A 19,743-nucleotide genomic window follows, 5' to 3' on the forward strand; every position below is an offset into this window, starting at 1 on the left:
ATTACATCTATTACATATTGGGATATGATCTTGGAGATGGGAAAAACCCTTTAGTCCCTCAGACAAACTCTAAAGAAAGACTCAGTTGTACTCCAAGTGGAGATTTCACATATTGTGCTACAAAAGTACAATCTTTCCAATAGAAATGCAGCTCAAAACAAAAAAATGCAGGAAAATCATGGAAGCTAGGGATTTTTATAAGGTTTTTAACTCAATATTTTTCATCAAGTTCTCTTTAAGGGGATAGTGTGCAACTTCTGAACCAGGTTCAGCCCCTTCGAAATGTGCAGCATTGAGGAAAAAATTAGCTTTACTTCTTCTGGGAGAAGAAATACCATTTTAACTTTCACCCCACCATCCCAGATGCTGCTTTCACGCCCTCATTGGAGTCCGCTCCTGCGACTTCTGCTTCGGTCACCAGGCCCTGCTGTATTCGTCCCATGGACTGTGCTGGTGATAGGAGAGGAGTCGGTGCCAGTGGCTCTGGTGGGCGCAGGCTCTGCTCATCCACTAAGCTGGGTTTCCCTAGGACCTGCACTACCACTGATTGACTGTGGTGGTGTGTGTCTTCCAGCTGAAGTTATCATGTGACGCCCTGGCAAAACCAGGTTGTCACAGAGACTGCACAAATCTTCCAGGTGCAGGACTCTATCCTCCTTAGCATACCAACACAACCCCACACACAGGTACATACACCAGCCACAAAGCCTAGTCAACCCCCCCAGTACAATAGGGACACACAAGTAGGCGGGGCCAGGCAGATGGTGACACCCACCTAGGGATTCTGAAGTGTCAGGGGAGGGAATACGTCAGTAGAGTGGAGGAGTTGAGACAAGCAGTCTAGTGCTGACAGAGGAAGTGAGAGGAGTGAGGTGGTAGTCGGGGGTTGTAGCTCCCGTACTACCGGACTACCTGAGCTGACAAGGTGGCAGACGGCAGAGCAGGGCCACAGGCGACGGAGATCCGGTCACGGGAGACCTTAAGTGGACCGGGGCAGGGTTGTAGCCCGCCGGTGCCGACAGCGGGAGTCCGGTCCGGAGGCTGTGCACAGTCAGGGTGCCTGGATCCTAGGGTGAGGACAGCTTCAAGCCCCTTGTCAATTAGCCAGCAGGAGACAAGATTCCACGTCTTGTCCCACCAGTGAGCCCAGATAGAGCGAGACAGAAGCCCATCCCGCGGGGGATAGGGCATCTGCAGGTGCCTGCAAAAATCCCAAGGGTCAGATCTCTCGGGCAACAGCTCCCACAGCAAAGACTCCGGGAGCGGACTTTTCCCGTTTCATGCGGACTAGTCAACACACAAGGCAAAAACACAAAAGTGGAGGAGGAAGGGCCCCTGCAACCGGTGTGTGGGACCCGAGCACACCCCTCTGGAGGCTACCGGTATTCGGCACTTGGTTTACTACTTGGACTTTGTGTGGTTTATTTAACAACGAGTACACTGGTGTCATCCGGTCCAAGCCGCAGACGGCGCCCCAGGACTGCCCCCCACCTACACCTGGGCCCCGGGACAACACCTCCCCTACCCGTGGAGGTGATACCATCCTGCTGCCCCACTTCCTCAGCCCCGGGCGTCCCATACCAAGGCAGCGGCGGTGCCACCAACCATCACCTCAACCCACGGGGGGCGTCACTGACAAACTCTTCCCTTGTAAATAACCAAATATTATTATTGTTGTGGGCGACGGGCTGCTGCAAGAGCCCCGGATCCATCTGCCACTCAAGCCACAGCCACGATCCCAGATCCTGCCGTGGCCTGCGCCCCCTCCCGCGACAACCACCATTCAGCTACAGCTAATGGGAAGACAGCACACCCTTCTAATTCACCCTCTTGTCTGCTGGTCACTACCAGAGATAGCTTTGTATTCCTGCTAGTGACTGGTTCCTGTTCTCACTATTGATCCCTGTGTTTTGACCTCTGCCTGCTCATTGACTACTCTCCTGCCTGCCGTTTTTGTACCTCCTGGCCATCTCCGGTTTTGACCTCTGCCTGATTTCCTGACTACGCTCCTGCCTGCTGTGTTTTGTACTTCGCTGCCATCTCTGGCTTGACCTTAGCCTAATTTCCTGACCATCCTCTTGCCTGCTGATTTTGTCCCTTTTTGTGCCTCCTTGTTTGGACCCTGCCTGTCGACCACTCTTTCCTGGATTGCAGTCTTCCATAGGCAGCGCTCTCCTGGACCTTGTGTAATTCCAAATCCCTGTACAGAGGTTAAAGGGTTTCAGGGTTCTTGAAGTCCTGCCAACTTGGTGGCTATCCCTAGTCTGTCTGTGACAGTCATCCTGAGTTTGTGGTCAAGGGCAGATATTACAGCTACCAAACAAAACTGGATAGTCTAGCAGTCTCAGTATTTTACTTTTCTTTTTTCCATGCGTTGCATTTGGCAGTGTCTGGGATAGAGAGGTGTAAGACTAAAGCGGGCTTTAAACACTGCGATCTCGCTAGCGAGATCGCAAGCGATCGTACCCGCCCCCATCGGTTGTGCGACACGGGCAAATCGCTGCCCGTCACGCACAACCTCGCTTACCCCCGTCACACGGACTTACCTGCCCTGTGGCGTTGCTCTGGCCGGCGATCCGCCTCCTTTCTAAGGGGGCGGGTCGTGCGGCGTCACAGCGACGTCACACGGCAGCCGTCGAATAGAAGCGGCGGGGTGGAGATGAGCGGGACGTAAACATCCCGCCCACCTCCTTCCTTCCGCATTGCCGGTGGAGGCAAGTAAGGAGATGTTCCTCGCTCCTGCGGTGTCACACATAGAGATGTGTGCTGCCGCAGGAAAGACGAACAACATCGCTAATTAGAAGAGAACGATTTTTTGTTTTAGGACGACCTCTCCGCGGCAAACGATTTTTGCCACTTTTGCGATCGTTTTAGGTCACACATAAGTGTCACACACTGCGATATCGTTAATGACGCCGGATGTGCGTCACAAACAATGTGACCCCGACGATAAATCATTAACGATATCGTAGCGTGTAAAGTCCGCTTACATCCACAGGGAGGACTCTGAAGAAACGTCCCATGCTGCGCTCCAAAAGGAGCACACGTAAACATATCTGCAATGAAGCGACACAGCACAAAACGGAAAAAAGCAGCAAATTTAGGAGAGCTCATGTATTTTTACAAAGTATGCAACTCAATATTTTGACAAGTCACCTTTAATAGTCTGCACTTTTTCATTTATATAATTGCGTAAACAAATATTAAATATTAATCTATACATGCAACATTTTATCATGTTCCAGGTTAGTCTGTAGAGAGACGTTGTACAATACTTCACTAATATATTAGCAAAAACCTCCCAAAGCAAAGAAAATAGATCTTTGTGTGGATCTTAATATAGTCTCAAGCCATTATAAATTTAAACAATATGTATGAGGCGAAATCTCAAATTGTATATATTTGTTCCCTCGTCACCAGTTATACAGCTCAGCTTTGTAATAGTAGAGAAAATAAATGTGATATATCAAGATAATAAAAGGCGCAGCATAGACGCACTAATAGGCCATGTTAGCTAGCGGAGGTAAAAAAACATCAGTTTCCAATGTTACTTCTGAACAAGTTGATGATGAGCTACTAAATAATGCACACACATCTGTAGGCAGGAAAAGATAGAGTCTCCGCACTAATAAATAAATGAGTATTATTGTTATGGAGGAATAGTTATAGGACATCATTATTTTTGCATGTTTTATAAATATTTACTATAATACCACAATGTTTTATTCTCAAATGCATCCTCGGGATTATAGTAACCCCCCAAAAAAGTCATTGTAGTCACATGATGACTGCTAGAAACGGGAAGCAAAGCAGAATCCTAACATTTGGCTCCAGCATGATACAGTGCCTGACAAAAATCATTCCTGGAAGAGAAAACTTCTTAAAGGGAACCAACCACCAGGATTTTCCTATATAAACTAAAGCCAGTGCCATACTGGTGCTATCATGCTGATTCTATACATACCTTTAGTTGTGAGATCGGATGTATACTTTCTGAAATACAGGCAAGTAAAGTTTGTGAAATGCACTGTTATTTGATTGATAGGTGCTACAGAATATCTACTAGGTGGGTCGGGTTTTGCTAGTTATTCCCGACCCTGTCTGCTGCCTGTCCTTCCTCCCTCCCTCCCTCCTCCCCCTGTAATAACACAAACAGGTCACACATTCATCTCAATAGTTGTCATTGTATACTACATTTTTACTGGAGTTGGTATTAAAAGGATGATATACTACCACCCTATCTCCACCGCAATGGCTATATGGTTATTTTTCATTAGCCGGACCATTGAGATGAAAAAGCGGGAAACTAAACTTGGTGAAAATCAATTCACAGACATGGTCAATCAGCCACATCATTAATCTGAGGCCGCTGAACCGGAGCCATGAGAACCAGCGATTACCTAATGGCATCCACAGCACCAGTTTTAATTATCCTGCCTGGCACAACATGAACGTAGTGACATAACATAGGCCAGTTAGTTAAGAAATAAACCATGGGGTCTGCCATGTAAAAGTCTGTTCTCGGGGCTCCCTTCCAAGGAACTGATGTGGCTGATGGACCATGTCCTGCCATTTATTTCTCATACGCTCTAATGGACAGCCTTTTATCCCTACAAACAACTTATTTCTAACACATCAGTGTCATCTACACTGACAGACATAGACTGAAAATATCCCAATATAATGCCCCCCTCACACATCCATGTCTCTGATATGTGTGGTGTCCTTTTGACACATATTGGAGACATGTTGACACGCATACTAATTAAAATCCATGGGAGTCTTCACACCTGCATGTCCATGCGATCCACACGGAGACATGTCCATTTTTTTCAGTTAGCATGGATCAAATACGGACATCACATGGATGGCATACTTGTGACATGTCCAGGAAAAAAACGGATGATACTGAAATGAATGTTTTTTTATGTGTAAAAGATGTGCAAAGATAGATAGATAGATAGAAAGAGGGATAGATATATAGATAGATAGATAGATAGAAAGAGGGATAGATATATAGATAGATAGATAGATAGATAGATAGAGGGATAGATAGAGAGATAGATAGATAGATAGATAGATAGATAGATAGATAGATAGATAGATAGATAGAAAGAGGGATAGATATATAGATAGATAGATAGATAGATAGATAGAGGGATAGATAGATAGATGGATAATGGATAGATAGATAGATAGATGGATAATGGATAGATAGATAGAAAGAGGGATAGATAGATAGATAGATAGAGGGATAAATAGATAGATAGATAGATAGATAATGGATAGATAGATAGAAAGAGGGATAGATAGATAGATAGATAGATAGATAGATAGATGGGTAATGGATAGATAGATAGAAAGAGGGATAGATAGATAGATGGGTAATGGATAGATAGATAGAAAGAGGGATAGATAGATAGATAGATAGGTAAAGCAGCAGCTGCAGGTTGCAACTCTCAGTTGTCTGCTGTAACTTTGCTGGTTATGGAAAATAGAGGGGATCATACTCTGCTTTTTTTGAAATATTTAAATAATTAAAAAAAAATACATGTGGGGTCCCCCTCATTTTTCATAACCAGGCAAGGTACAGCAGACACCTGGGGGCTGGAATTATCAGGCTGGAAAGGCCCATGGTTACTTGGCCCCTCCCAGCCTAAAAATAGCAGCTCGCAGACACCTCAGAAGTGGCACATCTATTAAATGCACCAATTCTGGTGCTAAACCCGACGCTTTCCAATTGACCTAGATGCAGTGCCAATCGGGGTAATGGTTTATGGAGTTGATGCCAGCTGTAAATTGAGAGCTGGCATCAATTATTGGTGTTAGTACTGGGTGGGTGTCTATCAGACACGATCCCAGGAACAGGGATCTGAATTGCCTCCATAGGCATAAAGAGGGTATAGCATAAATGTGGCACTGCTCCATTGATTGTGTGTGGGAGACCTGAAAAAAAATGAGTGCTATAATCAGCTATCTCTGGCAGTCCCTATTCTCAGAGTCATTGGATGTCCAAGCCGATGAGCCCCCACTGATCCACTAGTTATAACATTTATTAAAATAATGATAAAGAATTATTCCAATAGTTACAAATTAATAGAGTATTTATTGTGATTAAGACAATTATTTTCTATAAAGTGAAGTTGTTTTTTTAAAAACCACAATATTACAAGTTCTGCAAATTTTGCATATATTTTACTTATTTTCTAGCTTTCATAAAGGAAATTGATTTAATTGTAACTTATTTTTGTACCACTTTTCCATTCTTCTCTTCTGGGTTGTTTGCTTTATAGCTGATGCCCTTTCAAGCAGAACAGAACAATATTGTATTCCGGCCTTGTAAACAACCTAAACGCGTTTTATGTATTCTAGAATTGCATTGTGCAAATGTTGAATAATATTGTTATGAAACATCTGTTCATCAGCGGTGCATGTACAAGGTTAATATATTGCTGCCAAGTTTTTGAAATATGCCTGTTGTTGTTGCAATGAAAATCTTGTCAGTATCACATTACCTCCGAAAGCCGCCAGTGACTGTCACAACTGCATCTGGCACAAACTCACAAACAATAGTCCTCACTAGGTGCGCCACCGCATCAGCCTCCATCCTAGATACATAGCTGAGGATGTCCTCATAGTAAAGTAGTCCTGCGAGTGAGAAGATATCATGGGATGAAGTATCAACACTGACTGCAATATGTAGAATGAAGATACAAAGTTATAAAGTGTCACCAATCTGCAATTATTATACATTTCTCAAATGTGAATCACGGGAAAAAAGGAATCACAATAGTACTTGTCACCTACCATGTTCTACAGTAATGATATCCCACCATGTCTACAGTAAAATAATCCCACCATGTTCTACAGTAATGATATCCCACCATGTCTACAGTAAAATAATCCCACCACGTCTACAGTAATAATATAATCCCACCATGTTCTACAGTAATGATATCCCACCATGTCTACAGTAAAATAATCCCACCATGTCTACAGTAATGATAATCCCATCATGTCTACAGTAATGATATAATCCCACCATGTCTACAGTACTGATATAATCCTACCATATTCCACAGTAATGATATAATCCCACCACGTCTAAAATAAACATATAATCCCACCATGTTCACCAGTAATGATATAATCCCAAAATATTCCACAGTAATGATATAATCCCACCATGATCCACAGTAATGATATAATCCCACCATGTCTACAGTAGTGATATAATCAAATCATGTTCCACAGTAATGATATAATCCCATCATGTTCCACAGTAATGATATAATCCCACCATGTCTACAGTAATGATAAAATACCACCATGTTCCACAGTAATGATAAAATCCCACCATGTTCCACAGTAATGATATAATCCCAAAATATTCCACAGTAGTGATATAATCCCACCATGTTCCACACTAATGATGTAATCCCAAAATGTCTACAGTAATAATATAATCCGTAGATCGTTCACAAAAGCCGGCCACTAGTAAAACAGTAAAAAAAAATCTTTTTTTTTTTGCAGCATCAGTCACTTCAGTTGTGCCACTATCTGCAACGCATCCGTTGCATCAGTCCCACAACGGATTGTGATGGATGCAAAACAACGCAAGTGTGAAAGCAGCCTAATCCCACCATGTTTTACAGTAATGATATAATCTCTCCATGTCTACAGTAATGATATAATCCCACCATGTTTATAAATTAATTACCGTATTTAATCGCACTATGTTCTACAGTATAAAGTAATAATATAATCACAACATGTTCCACAGTAGTGACATAATCCTATCATATCTACAGTAATTATATAATCCCACCATGTTCCACAGTAATGATATAATCGCACCATATCTACAGTAATGATATAATCCCACCATGTTCCACAGTAATGATATAATCCTCCCCTTGATCACTTACAGTAAGGATATAATACCCCATGCCACATTAAGAGTATGATGCCATTATGTCTACAGTAAGGATATGACTTGTTTTCATTCCATCAACAATCTCAATAGTTTTGCAGATTTGGTAATGCAGAAGTAAATACTGGATAAGGCCAGTGCTCCGATAGTACTAAGGTGCAGGTGCACATATGTTATGAACAATATATAAATATACTGTATATATACACTTACACTGAATCATTGCACTGCAATTACCGTATTTTTTGGACTATAAGACGCACCTGACCATAAGACGCACCCTGGTTTTAGAGGAGGAAAATAGGAAAATAAAATGTTAACCAAAAAATGTGGTCATGTTATGGGGCGAGGATCTGCTGCTGACACTGTTATGGGGGTAATGTCCCCAAATTCTCTACTAAGGTACCCCATTCTGGTAACGATCATCCTGTCTTGTATATGATCCTGCTTATATACCCCCATCCATCCTGCTCATATACCCCCATCCTGCTCATATACCCCCATCCATCCTGCTCATATACCAGCATCCTGCTCATATACCCCCATCCATCCTGCTCATATACCCCCATCCTGCTCATATACCCCCATCCTGTTCATATACCCCCATCCTGTTCATATACCCCCATTCATCCTGTTCATATACCCCCATCCATTCTGCTCATATACCCCCATACATCCTGCTCATATACCCCCATCCTGCTATATACCCCCCATCCTGCTTATATACCCCATCCTGCTCATATACTCATATACTCCAATCCATCCTGCTCATATATCCCCATCCTGCTATATACCCCCCATCCTACTCATATATCCCATCCTGCTCATATATCCACATCTTTCTATATACCCCCCATCCTGCTCATATACCCCATCCTGCTCATATACCCCCATCCTGCTCATAATATACCCCCATCCTGCTCATAAAATACCTCCATCCTAGTATATGGCCTGTATCCTATGGCACAGAAAAAAAAAATAAACGTTTATACTTGCCTTTCCTCACTCCCTGCAGCACCGATCATCTTCCTCTCTGTCTCAGCTGTAGCGCTGCTGAGTGGAGCCGTCACCATTGTCTGCAGCATCGCGATGTCTTCCTGTCTGTGCCGGTCAGCTGATCTGTGTAGAGAGCGGTGAGCACAGCGATGACGTCATCGCTGTGCGCGCCGCTAGTGTCCACACAGATCAGCTGACCGGCACAGACAGGAAGACATCGCGATGCTGCAGGGGGACGGCTCCACACACGGTGACGAGTGAGTGTACTGTTTCACTGCACCCCGCGCTGATAATGATGCACGGGGGCAGTGAATACAGCCGCACATGATCATTCCAGGCTGTAGTTGCCAGGGGTGATCATGCGGGCCGGCTGTTAATTATGCGCGCACCCCCCGCTCATCCCCCCGCCCACCTGTCAGCGCTGAGAGATGATGGACCGGGGGATGGGCGTGCATATGTAATGAGCGGGTCCACGTGGTCACGGCAGGCTGCTACAGCCTGCTCGTGCCCCCGATGACCCGCTCCACCGCAGCACCTCATTCCCCGCAGCCACATTCAGACCATAAAACGCACCCCACACTTTCCCCCAACATTTGGGGGGAAAAAAGTACGTCTTATGGTCCGAAAAATACGGAAATGAAAACATAAATCCCATATCTAATAAAATGTGAGGTCAACATTTTGTGATCAAAAAACATGAGCTATCCACCAGCTTCGTTCAATTGACACAGATGATAATTAGTGTAGCTGACTGTAATTGGTGAGGGTGTTGGATGGGGCAGATTACAGCTAGTAGATATTCAGAGAAGTTAGAGTAGATCTGGGGCAATCGGCTTCCACTTTTCTATTATATTTCTTCCTTGCTAGGTTGAAAGTTTTAAAGTGGCTTTATGTCATTTCTTTGGACTAAGGAGAAATGTATTAAAATTATATTTCTTTACTGGATGAGTGATGGATGTGTATATTTTCAGCCTTGCATGGCAGATGCAATTTAAGGTATGGAAAATTAAGTGGGTACTTGTATATGGCTCGTAAACTGTCAAAGCAGCTGTAGGATGTGTGTTGCGATCAGAGGTTATTGAAAGTCTCAGCATGACTTTCCGCAGAACAAAAATAATTTTCGGAATTGCGTCAGATTTCAGAAATCACGCATGCATCTAAAAACATTATATTTGACTTTGAACCTTATGTGCCTCCAATTTAGGGAAGACGAAGCCACAAGAGATACATGTGTCTATTTTTCTGACCAATTGACCCTACATACAAGGGTAGCCTCCAGGCATATAGTTCATTAGTCTATATGCACTGTCGTCCAAGCTTTCCTCAGGTATTACTATAGAACTACAGTATTTCTCTACAAAGTCGGTCTTTTTCAGTAAATATTATAACTAAACATGATCAATATAAGTAAATTTTACCATGTTTCTGCATGCTGGTAAGTTTCAAATCCATTTTGTTTTTTATATCTTCTAATGTCCTAAGCCCCATTCTGTACCACTTTTCTGCAGTCTTCAGCCCCACTCCAAAGATAGATGTAAAAACCTGTTGAATTAAAAAAAACAAAACATTTAATAAGTTAATGGATCAGTCAAGTCAAAACTTAAAGTGAATCTGTCATTTGATTTTTTTAAAAAAAAAACTGATTACATTTTTGAAATGGTGCTCATGTACTGATTCTGGAACAGTTTTTCTTTTTCTTCTGTGACCCTTCGTTCCAAAGTTAAACCCTCCGAAAATAAAGGTGCAACTTTTCCCTTCAACTCACTGGGCGTGTACCACAAAACTTCTCTGTGGGCGTGGCCATGTTGTGATTGGCCAGTGTCAGAGGTGAAAAGAGAAGGAAGTTCTGTGGTACACGCCCTGTTAGCTGAAGGGAAAATGTACATCTTTATTTCCGGATGGCATAACTTTGGAACGGAGGGGCACAGAAGAAAAAGTATTAAGATTTCAGGCACAAAGAACAATGAGCTTCACATGTTTGGATTAATTATCTCTTTTTCCAGCCTTTTCTGACTAATTAAGACCCTCCCCAAACTTGTGAACAGCACTCATACTTGGTCAACATGGGAAAGACAAAGGAGCATTCCAAGGCCATCAGAGACAAGATCGTGGAGGGTCACAAGGCTGGCAAGGGGTACAAAACCCTTTCCAAGGAGTTGGGCCTACCTGTCTCCACTGTTGGGAGCATCATCCGGAAGTGGAAGGCTTATGGAACTACTGTTAGCCTTCCACGGCCTGGACAGCCTTTGAAAGTTTCCACCCGTGCCGAGGCCAGGCTTGTCCGAAGAGTCAAGGCTAACCCAAGGACAACAAGGAAGGAGCTCCGGGAAGATCTCATGGCAGTGGGGACATTGGTTTCAGTCAATACCATAAGTAACGTACTCCACCGCAATGGTCTCCGTTCCAGACGAGCCCGTAAGGTACCTTTACTTTCAAAGTGTCATGTCAAGGCTCGTCTACAGTTTGCTCATGATCACTTGGAGGACTCTGAGACAGACTGGTTCAAGGTTCTCTGGTCTGATGAGACCAAGATCGAGATCTTTGGTGCCAACCACACACGTGACGTTTGGAGACTGGATGGCACTGCATATGACCCCAAGAATACCATCCCTACAGTCAAGCATGGTGGTGGCAGCATCATGCTGTGGGGCTGTTTCTCAGCCAAGGGGCCTGGCCATCTGGTCCGCATCCATGGGAAGATGGATAGCACGGCCTACCTGGAGATTTTGGCCAAGAACCTCCGCTCCTCCATCAAGGATCTTAAGATGGGTCATCATGTCATCTTCCAACAAGACAGCGACCCAAAGCACACAGCCAAGAAAACCAAGGCCTGGTTCAAGAGGGAAAAAATCAAGGTGTTGCAGTGGCCTAGTCAGTCTCCTGACCTTAACCCAATTGAAAACTTGTGGAAGGAGCTCAAGATTAAAGTCCACATGAGACACACAAAGAACCTAGATAACTTGGAGAGGATCTGCATGGAGGAGTGGGCCAAGATAACTCCAGAGACCTGTGCCGGCCTGATCAGATCTTATAAAAGACGATTATTAGCTGTAATTGCAAACAAGGGTTATTCCACAAAATATTAAACCTAGGGGTTGAATAATTATTGACCCACACTTTTATGTTGAAAATTTTTTAAAATTTAACTGAGCAACATAACTTGTTGGTTTGTAAGATTTATGCATCTGTTAATAAATCCTGCTCTTGTTTGAAGTTTGCAGGCTCTAACTTATTTGCATCTTATCAAACCTGCTAAATCTGCAGGGGGTTGAAGACTACTTGTAGGCACTGTATATCAATCTGTTCTGTTCATCTCCTCCTTCTTTAAAACATGCTAAGTAATTATCAAAATAGGGAAGAGTGTAAATAAAAGTAACAGAAATCCTCAAACCTCAATTAAAATAAACTTTATTAGTATATCAATAAAATATGACAGTAAACAATTGAAATAAATATATAAAAACCAGCTGGGTGCAAGACAAGAAAAAGTCCGGTACAGGAGTGCCAAGGCCAGGGAGTACCCTGGGTGAAACCTAAGGGATTTGACGCTGCCTAGCCACGGAGGGTATGACAAATTTAATTTTTGGGTGTCCCCTTTCCACATTAGCTTACAATATGCTACCCATAGAGTGCCCAGCACTTCCAAGAGTTTCATTGAGGACACCAGTATTAACAGGCCATATGGGATATGGAGGAGATCTGATGCAGATTTTGCAGTGGAGCCCAGAAACTTGAAGATAGGCCTCTGATCTTATCATAACAGCAGATATTTGGATGATATTTTAAGTGCATTGAACTACTTTCATACCTTACTGTATAAACAACGAAAATCCATAAAAAATAATGAGAACTTGTTATTTTTATTTTATAGGGATACAACGTGCGTCCTGAAGGTCAAGCATGCAGTATTAGATTTCCTTCTGCACACATCTTATTATGCACTTCTGCAGCTAGAGTTATAATTTTGGAAAATAACACTATATTAAGGAACTATAGCTTAAAATGGTTATAAAAGATTCTGAAAAACAAAGTCTGATTTTTTTCCCATAAACAACACTACTCTGATTCTTCATAAGGTATTATCGGCAAAAGCCTGTGGACAACGTTGCCTTGTTTAGGTAGCTTTGCAGCTATTTTGTGCTTTACCTGTGATATGCAGTTTATTTTAGCTATCATTAGATTTAAAGGGAACCTGTCACCAGATTTGGGGCCTATAAGCTGCGGCCACCACCAGTGACCTCTTACATACAACATTCTGACATGCTGTATATAAGAGCCCAGGCCGCTATGTAGAACATAAAAATGACTTTATAATACTCACCTAATGGTCAGTTCGGTGCAGACTGGTCATATGGGTGTCTCCGTTCTCTGAGTGCGGCGCCTTCTCTTTCGGCCATCTTTGTCCTCCTGCTTCTGAAGACGGGGTGCATGACGTGTCCTACGTCATGCACACAGGCCGGCATTGAAGTCCTGCCCAGGCACACTTTGATCTGCCCTGAGCAGGGCAGATCAAAGTATTATAGTGCGCATGAGCCAGACTTCAATGCCGGGGGCAGCCTGCAAGCGGTGTACGCTGGTAACCAGGGTAAATATCAGATTACCAAGCAAAGTGCTTTGCTTAGTTACCCGATATTTACCCTGGTTACCAGCGTACGCTGCTTACACAGAGTCGGTGCTCGTTGGTCTCCCGCCGTCAAACACTCCGATGTGTGCTGCCCTGCAGGAGACCAATGAGCAAAAAATGAGCCAGAACAGTGTGTAATGATCAGCGATCTCACAGCAGGGGCCAGGTCGCTTCTTAGTGTCACACACAGCGAGATCGCTAATGAGGTCACTGGTACGTCACAAAGCCTGTGACTCAGCAGCGATCTCGCTATGTGAGAAGTACCCCTTAGGTTAAAGGTAGACTTAAATCCATTGTGTTCAACCCAGAGCTTAACATGTTGATCCAGAGGAAGGCAAAAACACTTAGGGCAGACAGTAAGCTCCATATTAGGTTAAAAATTCCTTCCCGGCTCCACATAGGGCAATGAGACTAGTTTTTTGGATCAACGCCCCATCACAGAATCTAGTGCATATAACCCATAATATTATATTTTTCAAGAAAGGAATCCAGGCCTGTCTTAAATTTTAGTAAAGAGTCAACCATTACAACATTATGTGGCAGAGAGTTCCATAGCCTCACTGCTCTTACAGTGAAGAATCTTGTCCAAATTTGGATTGTCGATCCTTTTGTTGCCACCGCTAGAGATGTTGGGAAGAGTTGGGTAAGATAGATGCCAGCAAAATGATTCTCTGAACCAATATTTGGCCAACAGCTATCTAAAGTGTATGGGTGACTTGCTAGGTGTTCAGATAAAGTGATTAAAAGGCGTTGATAACAGTTTATGATTTTTTTTATCTTCAACCATCTAAGGCTCACCATATATATTAGATGAAAATAAGCCAAATCCATCAATTTCAATGGGAAAGACAGACCAACTGATGTGTATAGGGGGGATGGTCTACTGACTTTACCCTAGCAGATGATGTTTGGAAAGATGTGTGATCGGGCTGTAGGAACATTAACAGCCAATCATTTTGTCTTCATTGGAAATAAGCCACTGCCAGATTACTCTAGCAATGGCTTTCTCCTCTATCCATGGAAAAAGATGAACGCACGGCAAAACGAAAGGCTCATTTACATAGGGGACTTGGGAGAAATTCCCATCCCCTGACAAGCCAGCTTTACTTATATGGAGCATCTGCATGGGTAACGTCTGTCTCATCCGTCTCATCCATGTACATGACTCGTTTGTGATCACACAACAGGATAAATGCAGTCTAGTAAAAAGATAAAATGACAAATTTGTAATCAGCATATTTGAATCTGATTATTATAGTTTAGGGGCTTCAAAGTCACTTTAAGCAATCTCCTATTATATTCTAGAAACAAATTTGCTTTAAAGAGGTTGTCCACTACTTTTACATTGATGGCCTATCCTTAGGATAGGTCATCAATGTCTGATCGTCCCGGGTCTGACACCCCGCACCCTCGCCGATGAGCTGCTCTCGGTCCCAGCGGCAGCAGCAGTGAGCCAAAAATGCTCAGCTGCGGCACTGCTCCGTCTTCTGTAGCGGCCGTGGTCGGGTACTGCATATACACCTCCCATTCAAATTAATAAGAGGCGGATGTGGTGTATACGGCCATGGCCACTATCAGAAGACGGAGCAGATCTGGAACTAGCATTTCCGGCTACCTGCTGCTGCCGCCAGGGATGAGAACAGCTGATCAGCGGGGGTGCGGGGTTTCGAACCCTGGCCAATCAGACATTGCTGACCTATCCTAAAGGCCCATTTACACACAACGATTTCGCTAACGATATGTCGTCGGGGTCACGGAATTCGTGACGCACATCCGGCATCGTTAGCGACGTCGTTGTGTGTAACAGCTCCGAGTGAGTGTTAACGATCAAAAATACTCACCTTATCGTTGATCGTTGACACGTCGTTCATTTTTAAAATCTCGTTGGTCGTTGTGGACGCAGGTTGTTCGTCGTTCCTGAGGCAGCACACATCGCTACGTGTGACACCCTAGGAACGTCGAACAACAGCTTACCTGCATCCTCCGGCAAGTGGTGGGCGTGTCGCTAATGCGTCTGCTCTCTGCCCCTCTGCTTCTATTGGTCGGCCGCTGTGTGACGTCACTGTGACCTCACCCTTAACAAAGAGGTTGTTCGCCGTCCACAGCGACGTCGCTAGGAAGGTAAGTATGTGTGACGTGTGTTAGTGAAATTGTACGCCATGGGCAGCGAGTTGCCCGTGATGCCCAAACGACGGGGGGGGGGGTGGTACGCTCGCTAGCGATTTCATAGCGTGTAAATGGGCCTTAAGGATAGACCATCAGTGTAAAAGTAGTGGACAACCCCTTTAATTCTACAACAAGATATAAGACCAAAAACTCATTCGAAAACAAATTTTCCTTGCGCTTGGTTCATATCCAAGAATGATCAGATGCAAATTTATTATTCTCAATATGTTTCTGATAGTTTCAAAAGTCAGAGTCAATAAATTTTTATGCTATGGATGCAATATTTCCAGTCGTGTCTGCAAACTAATATTTTCTTTGTAGTAGACTGCACGAGCCGACTGCAATAAAAAGTGACAATGTTCCAAAGTAATTTAACTCTAATATTGGCTATTCTTATTGAGAACGGCGTTGGTACATTTCCTCCAGGCACATTATTGCAATTCTCATTAAAAGAGATTTATATCTGGTATTTTTAATTATTTTCCATTTATTATTTTTTAAGGCACCATCGGAATATGGCACACGGTTTCATTAACATCTGCAGAGGAAATAATATTGGAGCTAATTCTGTCATAGAGAACGTGGAAACGATCATAAAAAGGGTTAGACCGCCAGGTAAATTGAAATTACTAGAATGTTATTTTTAATTTATGAGATTTACTTGCAGATTATTTTATTGTCATCTAAAAAATATTTGCTTTCAATACGTCCTGGCACAGTTGGACATTTTGATATCTTGGAAAGAAGGACCTCCTAATAGTTCCCTCCATGGTGGACCTTGACCATTTATATATTCAAAGGGATCTGTCACCAGATTTTTGCCATGTAGTTTGAGAGCGGCATAATGGAGACCCTGAATCCAGCGATGTGTCACTTACTAGGCTGCTTGTTGTAGTTTTGATAAAATAACTGTTTAATCAGCAGCAGATTATCATTAGAGGACTAGTAAATATGCTGTTGGGTATTCCTCCATATTCATACATCATATTTATACAGCCACAACCCTAACCTCACCACAGATCTGATTGGCATCTTTCTGCCTATGCACAGTGTATGTAGAAAGGTGTTAATCAATGATGTGCGTGGGGTTATACAGAGCTCAGAATTCAGAGAACTGCTAGATCTGCAGCAGATAAAATTGCGATTTTATCAAAATGGCTGCAAACAGCTCAGTAAGTGACGTATCTCTGTAATCAGGGTTTCGACCCCTAAATCATGTTGATCTCGTATGGGGTAAGATAACCCCTTAAATGTTAGAGCTATTTAAACGGATGCACGCTATAATTTTCAGTTGGCATCTATCTGCGTTGGGCTTTAGTAAATGTTATTCTCTAAAGTCTGCTTTACACGAGACGATAGATTGTGCGATAGCACAATCGATCGTACCCGCCCCCGTCGTTTTTGCATCACGGGCAATTAGTTGCCCATGGCGCACAAACTCGTTTACCCCCCGTCACACATACTTACCTTCCGGACGACCTCGCTGTGGGCGACGAACGTCCACTTACTGGAGTGGGCGGGACGTTCGGTGTCACAGCGACGTCACACGGCAGGCGGCCAATAGAAGCGGAGGGGCGGAGATGAGCGGGATGTAAACATCCCGCCCACCTCCTTCCTTCCATTAAGCCGTCGGGTGCCGCGGGAGGCAGGTAAAGCTGCTGTTCATCTTTCCCGTGGTGTCACACGGAGCAACGTGTGATGCCACGTCAACGATGAACAACCTCCGCCATTTTAATTAAACAATTTTATGAAACCTAGTGACGAGTACACGACTCACGATTAGTGAGCATTACTGCATCGCTAGGAGGTGTCACACGAGACGACGTCGTGCGGTATGCCGGATGTGCGTCACGAAAACCGTGACCCCGACGACATATCGCACAATCTATCGCCTCGTGTAAAGCCCGCTTAAGGCCGATTTCACACTGCGTTTCTCTCTCATCGGGGCTTCCATCTGAACCCCCAGCAAAACCGGTTTTGGATGTATGCGCCGAAGGGGCCAATTACTATAATGGTGCAGACGGAGTCATGGTGTGCTCTGTCATGCACCATTTTCGGGGAAATACACCTATTGGAGGTGGACATACAGATGTAGTAGTATGCGTCTTGGTGTCCACCTCCAGTAAGCATATACGCCTGAAAATGGAGCACACGGTGACTGCATCTGCACCATTATAGCCAGTGGCCCCGTTGGCGCATACGTCCGAAACCCGTTTTGCAGGGGGTTCGAAATAGAATTCTCGATGAGACCACTGAAAAGGGAGAGGAACGCAGTGTAAAAAGGGACTAACTTTCAGGCAGTTTGAACCAAATGCATGCATCTTAAAAAAAAATCACTGCAACTCATCCCAATGCACATTATTTTTAGACTGGCATATGAAAATCTTGTTCGACAATCTCCGGCAATCCCACAGAGGATGATGGAGTGGCAGACGGCTCTTCGGCACCGTTCAGGTAGGGAACAAAAGTGTCACATTCTGGCTTGGGGGTACCAGCTGTGTGACCACCACCGATTTAGAAGTTATATCACCTATCACATGGGTAGGTGACAACTTTGTGTAACCAGAAAATCCCTTTAATTAATCTACCATTGTGTGTGGATAAAGCCCAATGTTTTGTCATTTTTTTTTAATCTACACTACAGTTCAAAAGTTTAGGGTCACTTAGATATTTCCTTATTTTTGAAAGAAAAACACATTTTTTTCAATGAAGCTAACATTAAATTAAATAGAAATCCCCTCTATACATTGTTAATGTGGTAATTTAGTATTGTAGCTTCAAATGTCTGTTTTTTAATGCAATATCTACATAGGTGTATAAATGCCCATTTCCAATAACCACCACTCCAGTGTTCTAATGGTACATTGTGTTTGCTAACTGTGTTAGAAGGCTAATGGATGTTTAGAAATCCCTTGAAAACCCTTGTGCAAGTATGTTAGCAGAGCTGAAAACAATTTTGCTGATTAGAGAAAGCCTGACCTTTTCTTTGAGCTAGTTGAGAATCTGGAGCATTACATTTGTTGGTTCCATTAAACTCTCAAAATGGCCAGAAAAAGAGAACTTTCATGTGAAACTCAACAGTCTACTCTTAGAAATGAAGGATATTCCATGCTAGAAATTGCCAAGAAACTGAAGATTTCCTACAATGGTGTGTACTACTCCCTTCAGAGGAGAGCACAAACAGGCTGTAAGCAGAGTAGAAACAGAAGTGTGAGGCCGCGCTGCACAACTGAGCAAAAAGACAAGTACATTAGAGTCTCTAGTTTGAGAAATTGATGCCTCACAGGTCCTCAACTGGCAGCTTCATTAAATAGTACCCGCAAAATGCCAGGGTCAAGGTCTACAGTGAAGAGGCGACTCCGGGATGCTGGCCTTCAGGGCAGAGTGGCAAAGAAAAAGCCATATCTGAGACTGGCTAATAAAAGGAAAAGATTAATATGTAAGAACACAGACATTGGACAGAGGAAGATTATAAAAAAGTGTTATGGACAGAAAAATCAAAGTTTGAGGTGTTTGGATCACACAGAAGAACATTTGTGAGATGCAGAACAACTGAAAAGATGCTGGAAGAGTGACTGACGCCATCTGTCAAGCATTTTGGAGGTAATGCGATGGTCTGGGGTTGCTTTGGTGCTGGTAAAGTGGAAGATTTGTACAAGGTAAAAGGGATTTTGAATAAGGAAGGCCATCACTCCATTTTGCAACACCCTGTTATACCCTGTGGACAGCGCTTGATTGGAGCCAATTTCATCCTACAACAGGACAATGACCAAAAGCCACCTCCAAATTAGGCATGAAATATTTAGGGAAGAATCAGGCAGCTGGTATTCTATCTGTAATGGAGTGGCCAGCCCAGTCACCAGATCTCAACCCTATTGAGCTGTTGTGGGAGCAGCTTGACCAAATGGTACACAAAAAGTACCCATCAAGCCAATCCAACTTGTGGGAGGGCCTTCTGGAAGCATGGGGTGAAATATCTCCAGATTACCTCATCAAATTAACAGCTAGAATGCCAAAGGTCTGC

The 19,743-nt window shown here is 43.5% G+C and overlaps 1 protein-coding gene across 1 annotated transcript in view; it reads right to left on the reverse strand.

Annotated features, from left to right (window-relative positions):
• The window catches only part of DNTT (DNA nucleotidylexotransferase), a 599,319-nt gene that overhangs the window by 351,247 nt on the left and 228,329 nt on the right, over window positions 1-19,743 (reverse strand). Inside the window, exons 6-7 of the mRNA XM_075352281.1 lie at window positions 10,348-10,471; window positions 6,516-6,648 (exon numbers count right to left, since the gene is read on the reverse strand). Of these exons, the coding sequence (XP_075208396.1) occupies window positions 6,516-6,648; window positions 10,348-10,471 (257 nt within the window). The remainder of the gene's footprint in view (window positions 1-6,515; window positions 6,649-10,347; window positions 10,472-19,743) is intronic.

The sequence above is a fragment of the Anomaloglossus baeobatrachus genome, chromosome 5 (assembly GCF_048569485.1).
Source record: "Anomaloglossus baeobatrachus isolate aAnoBae1 chromosome 5, aAnoBae1.hap1, whole genome shotgun sequence".
Classification (NCBI taxonomy): Eukaryota; Metazoa; Chordata; class Amphibia; order Anura; family Aromobatidae; genus Anomaloglossus; species Anomaloglossus baeobatrachus.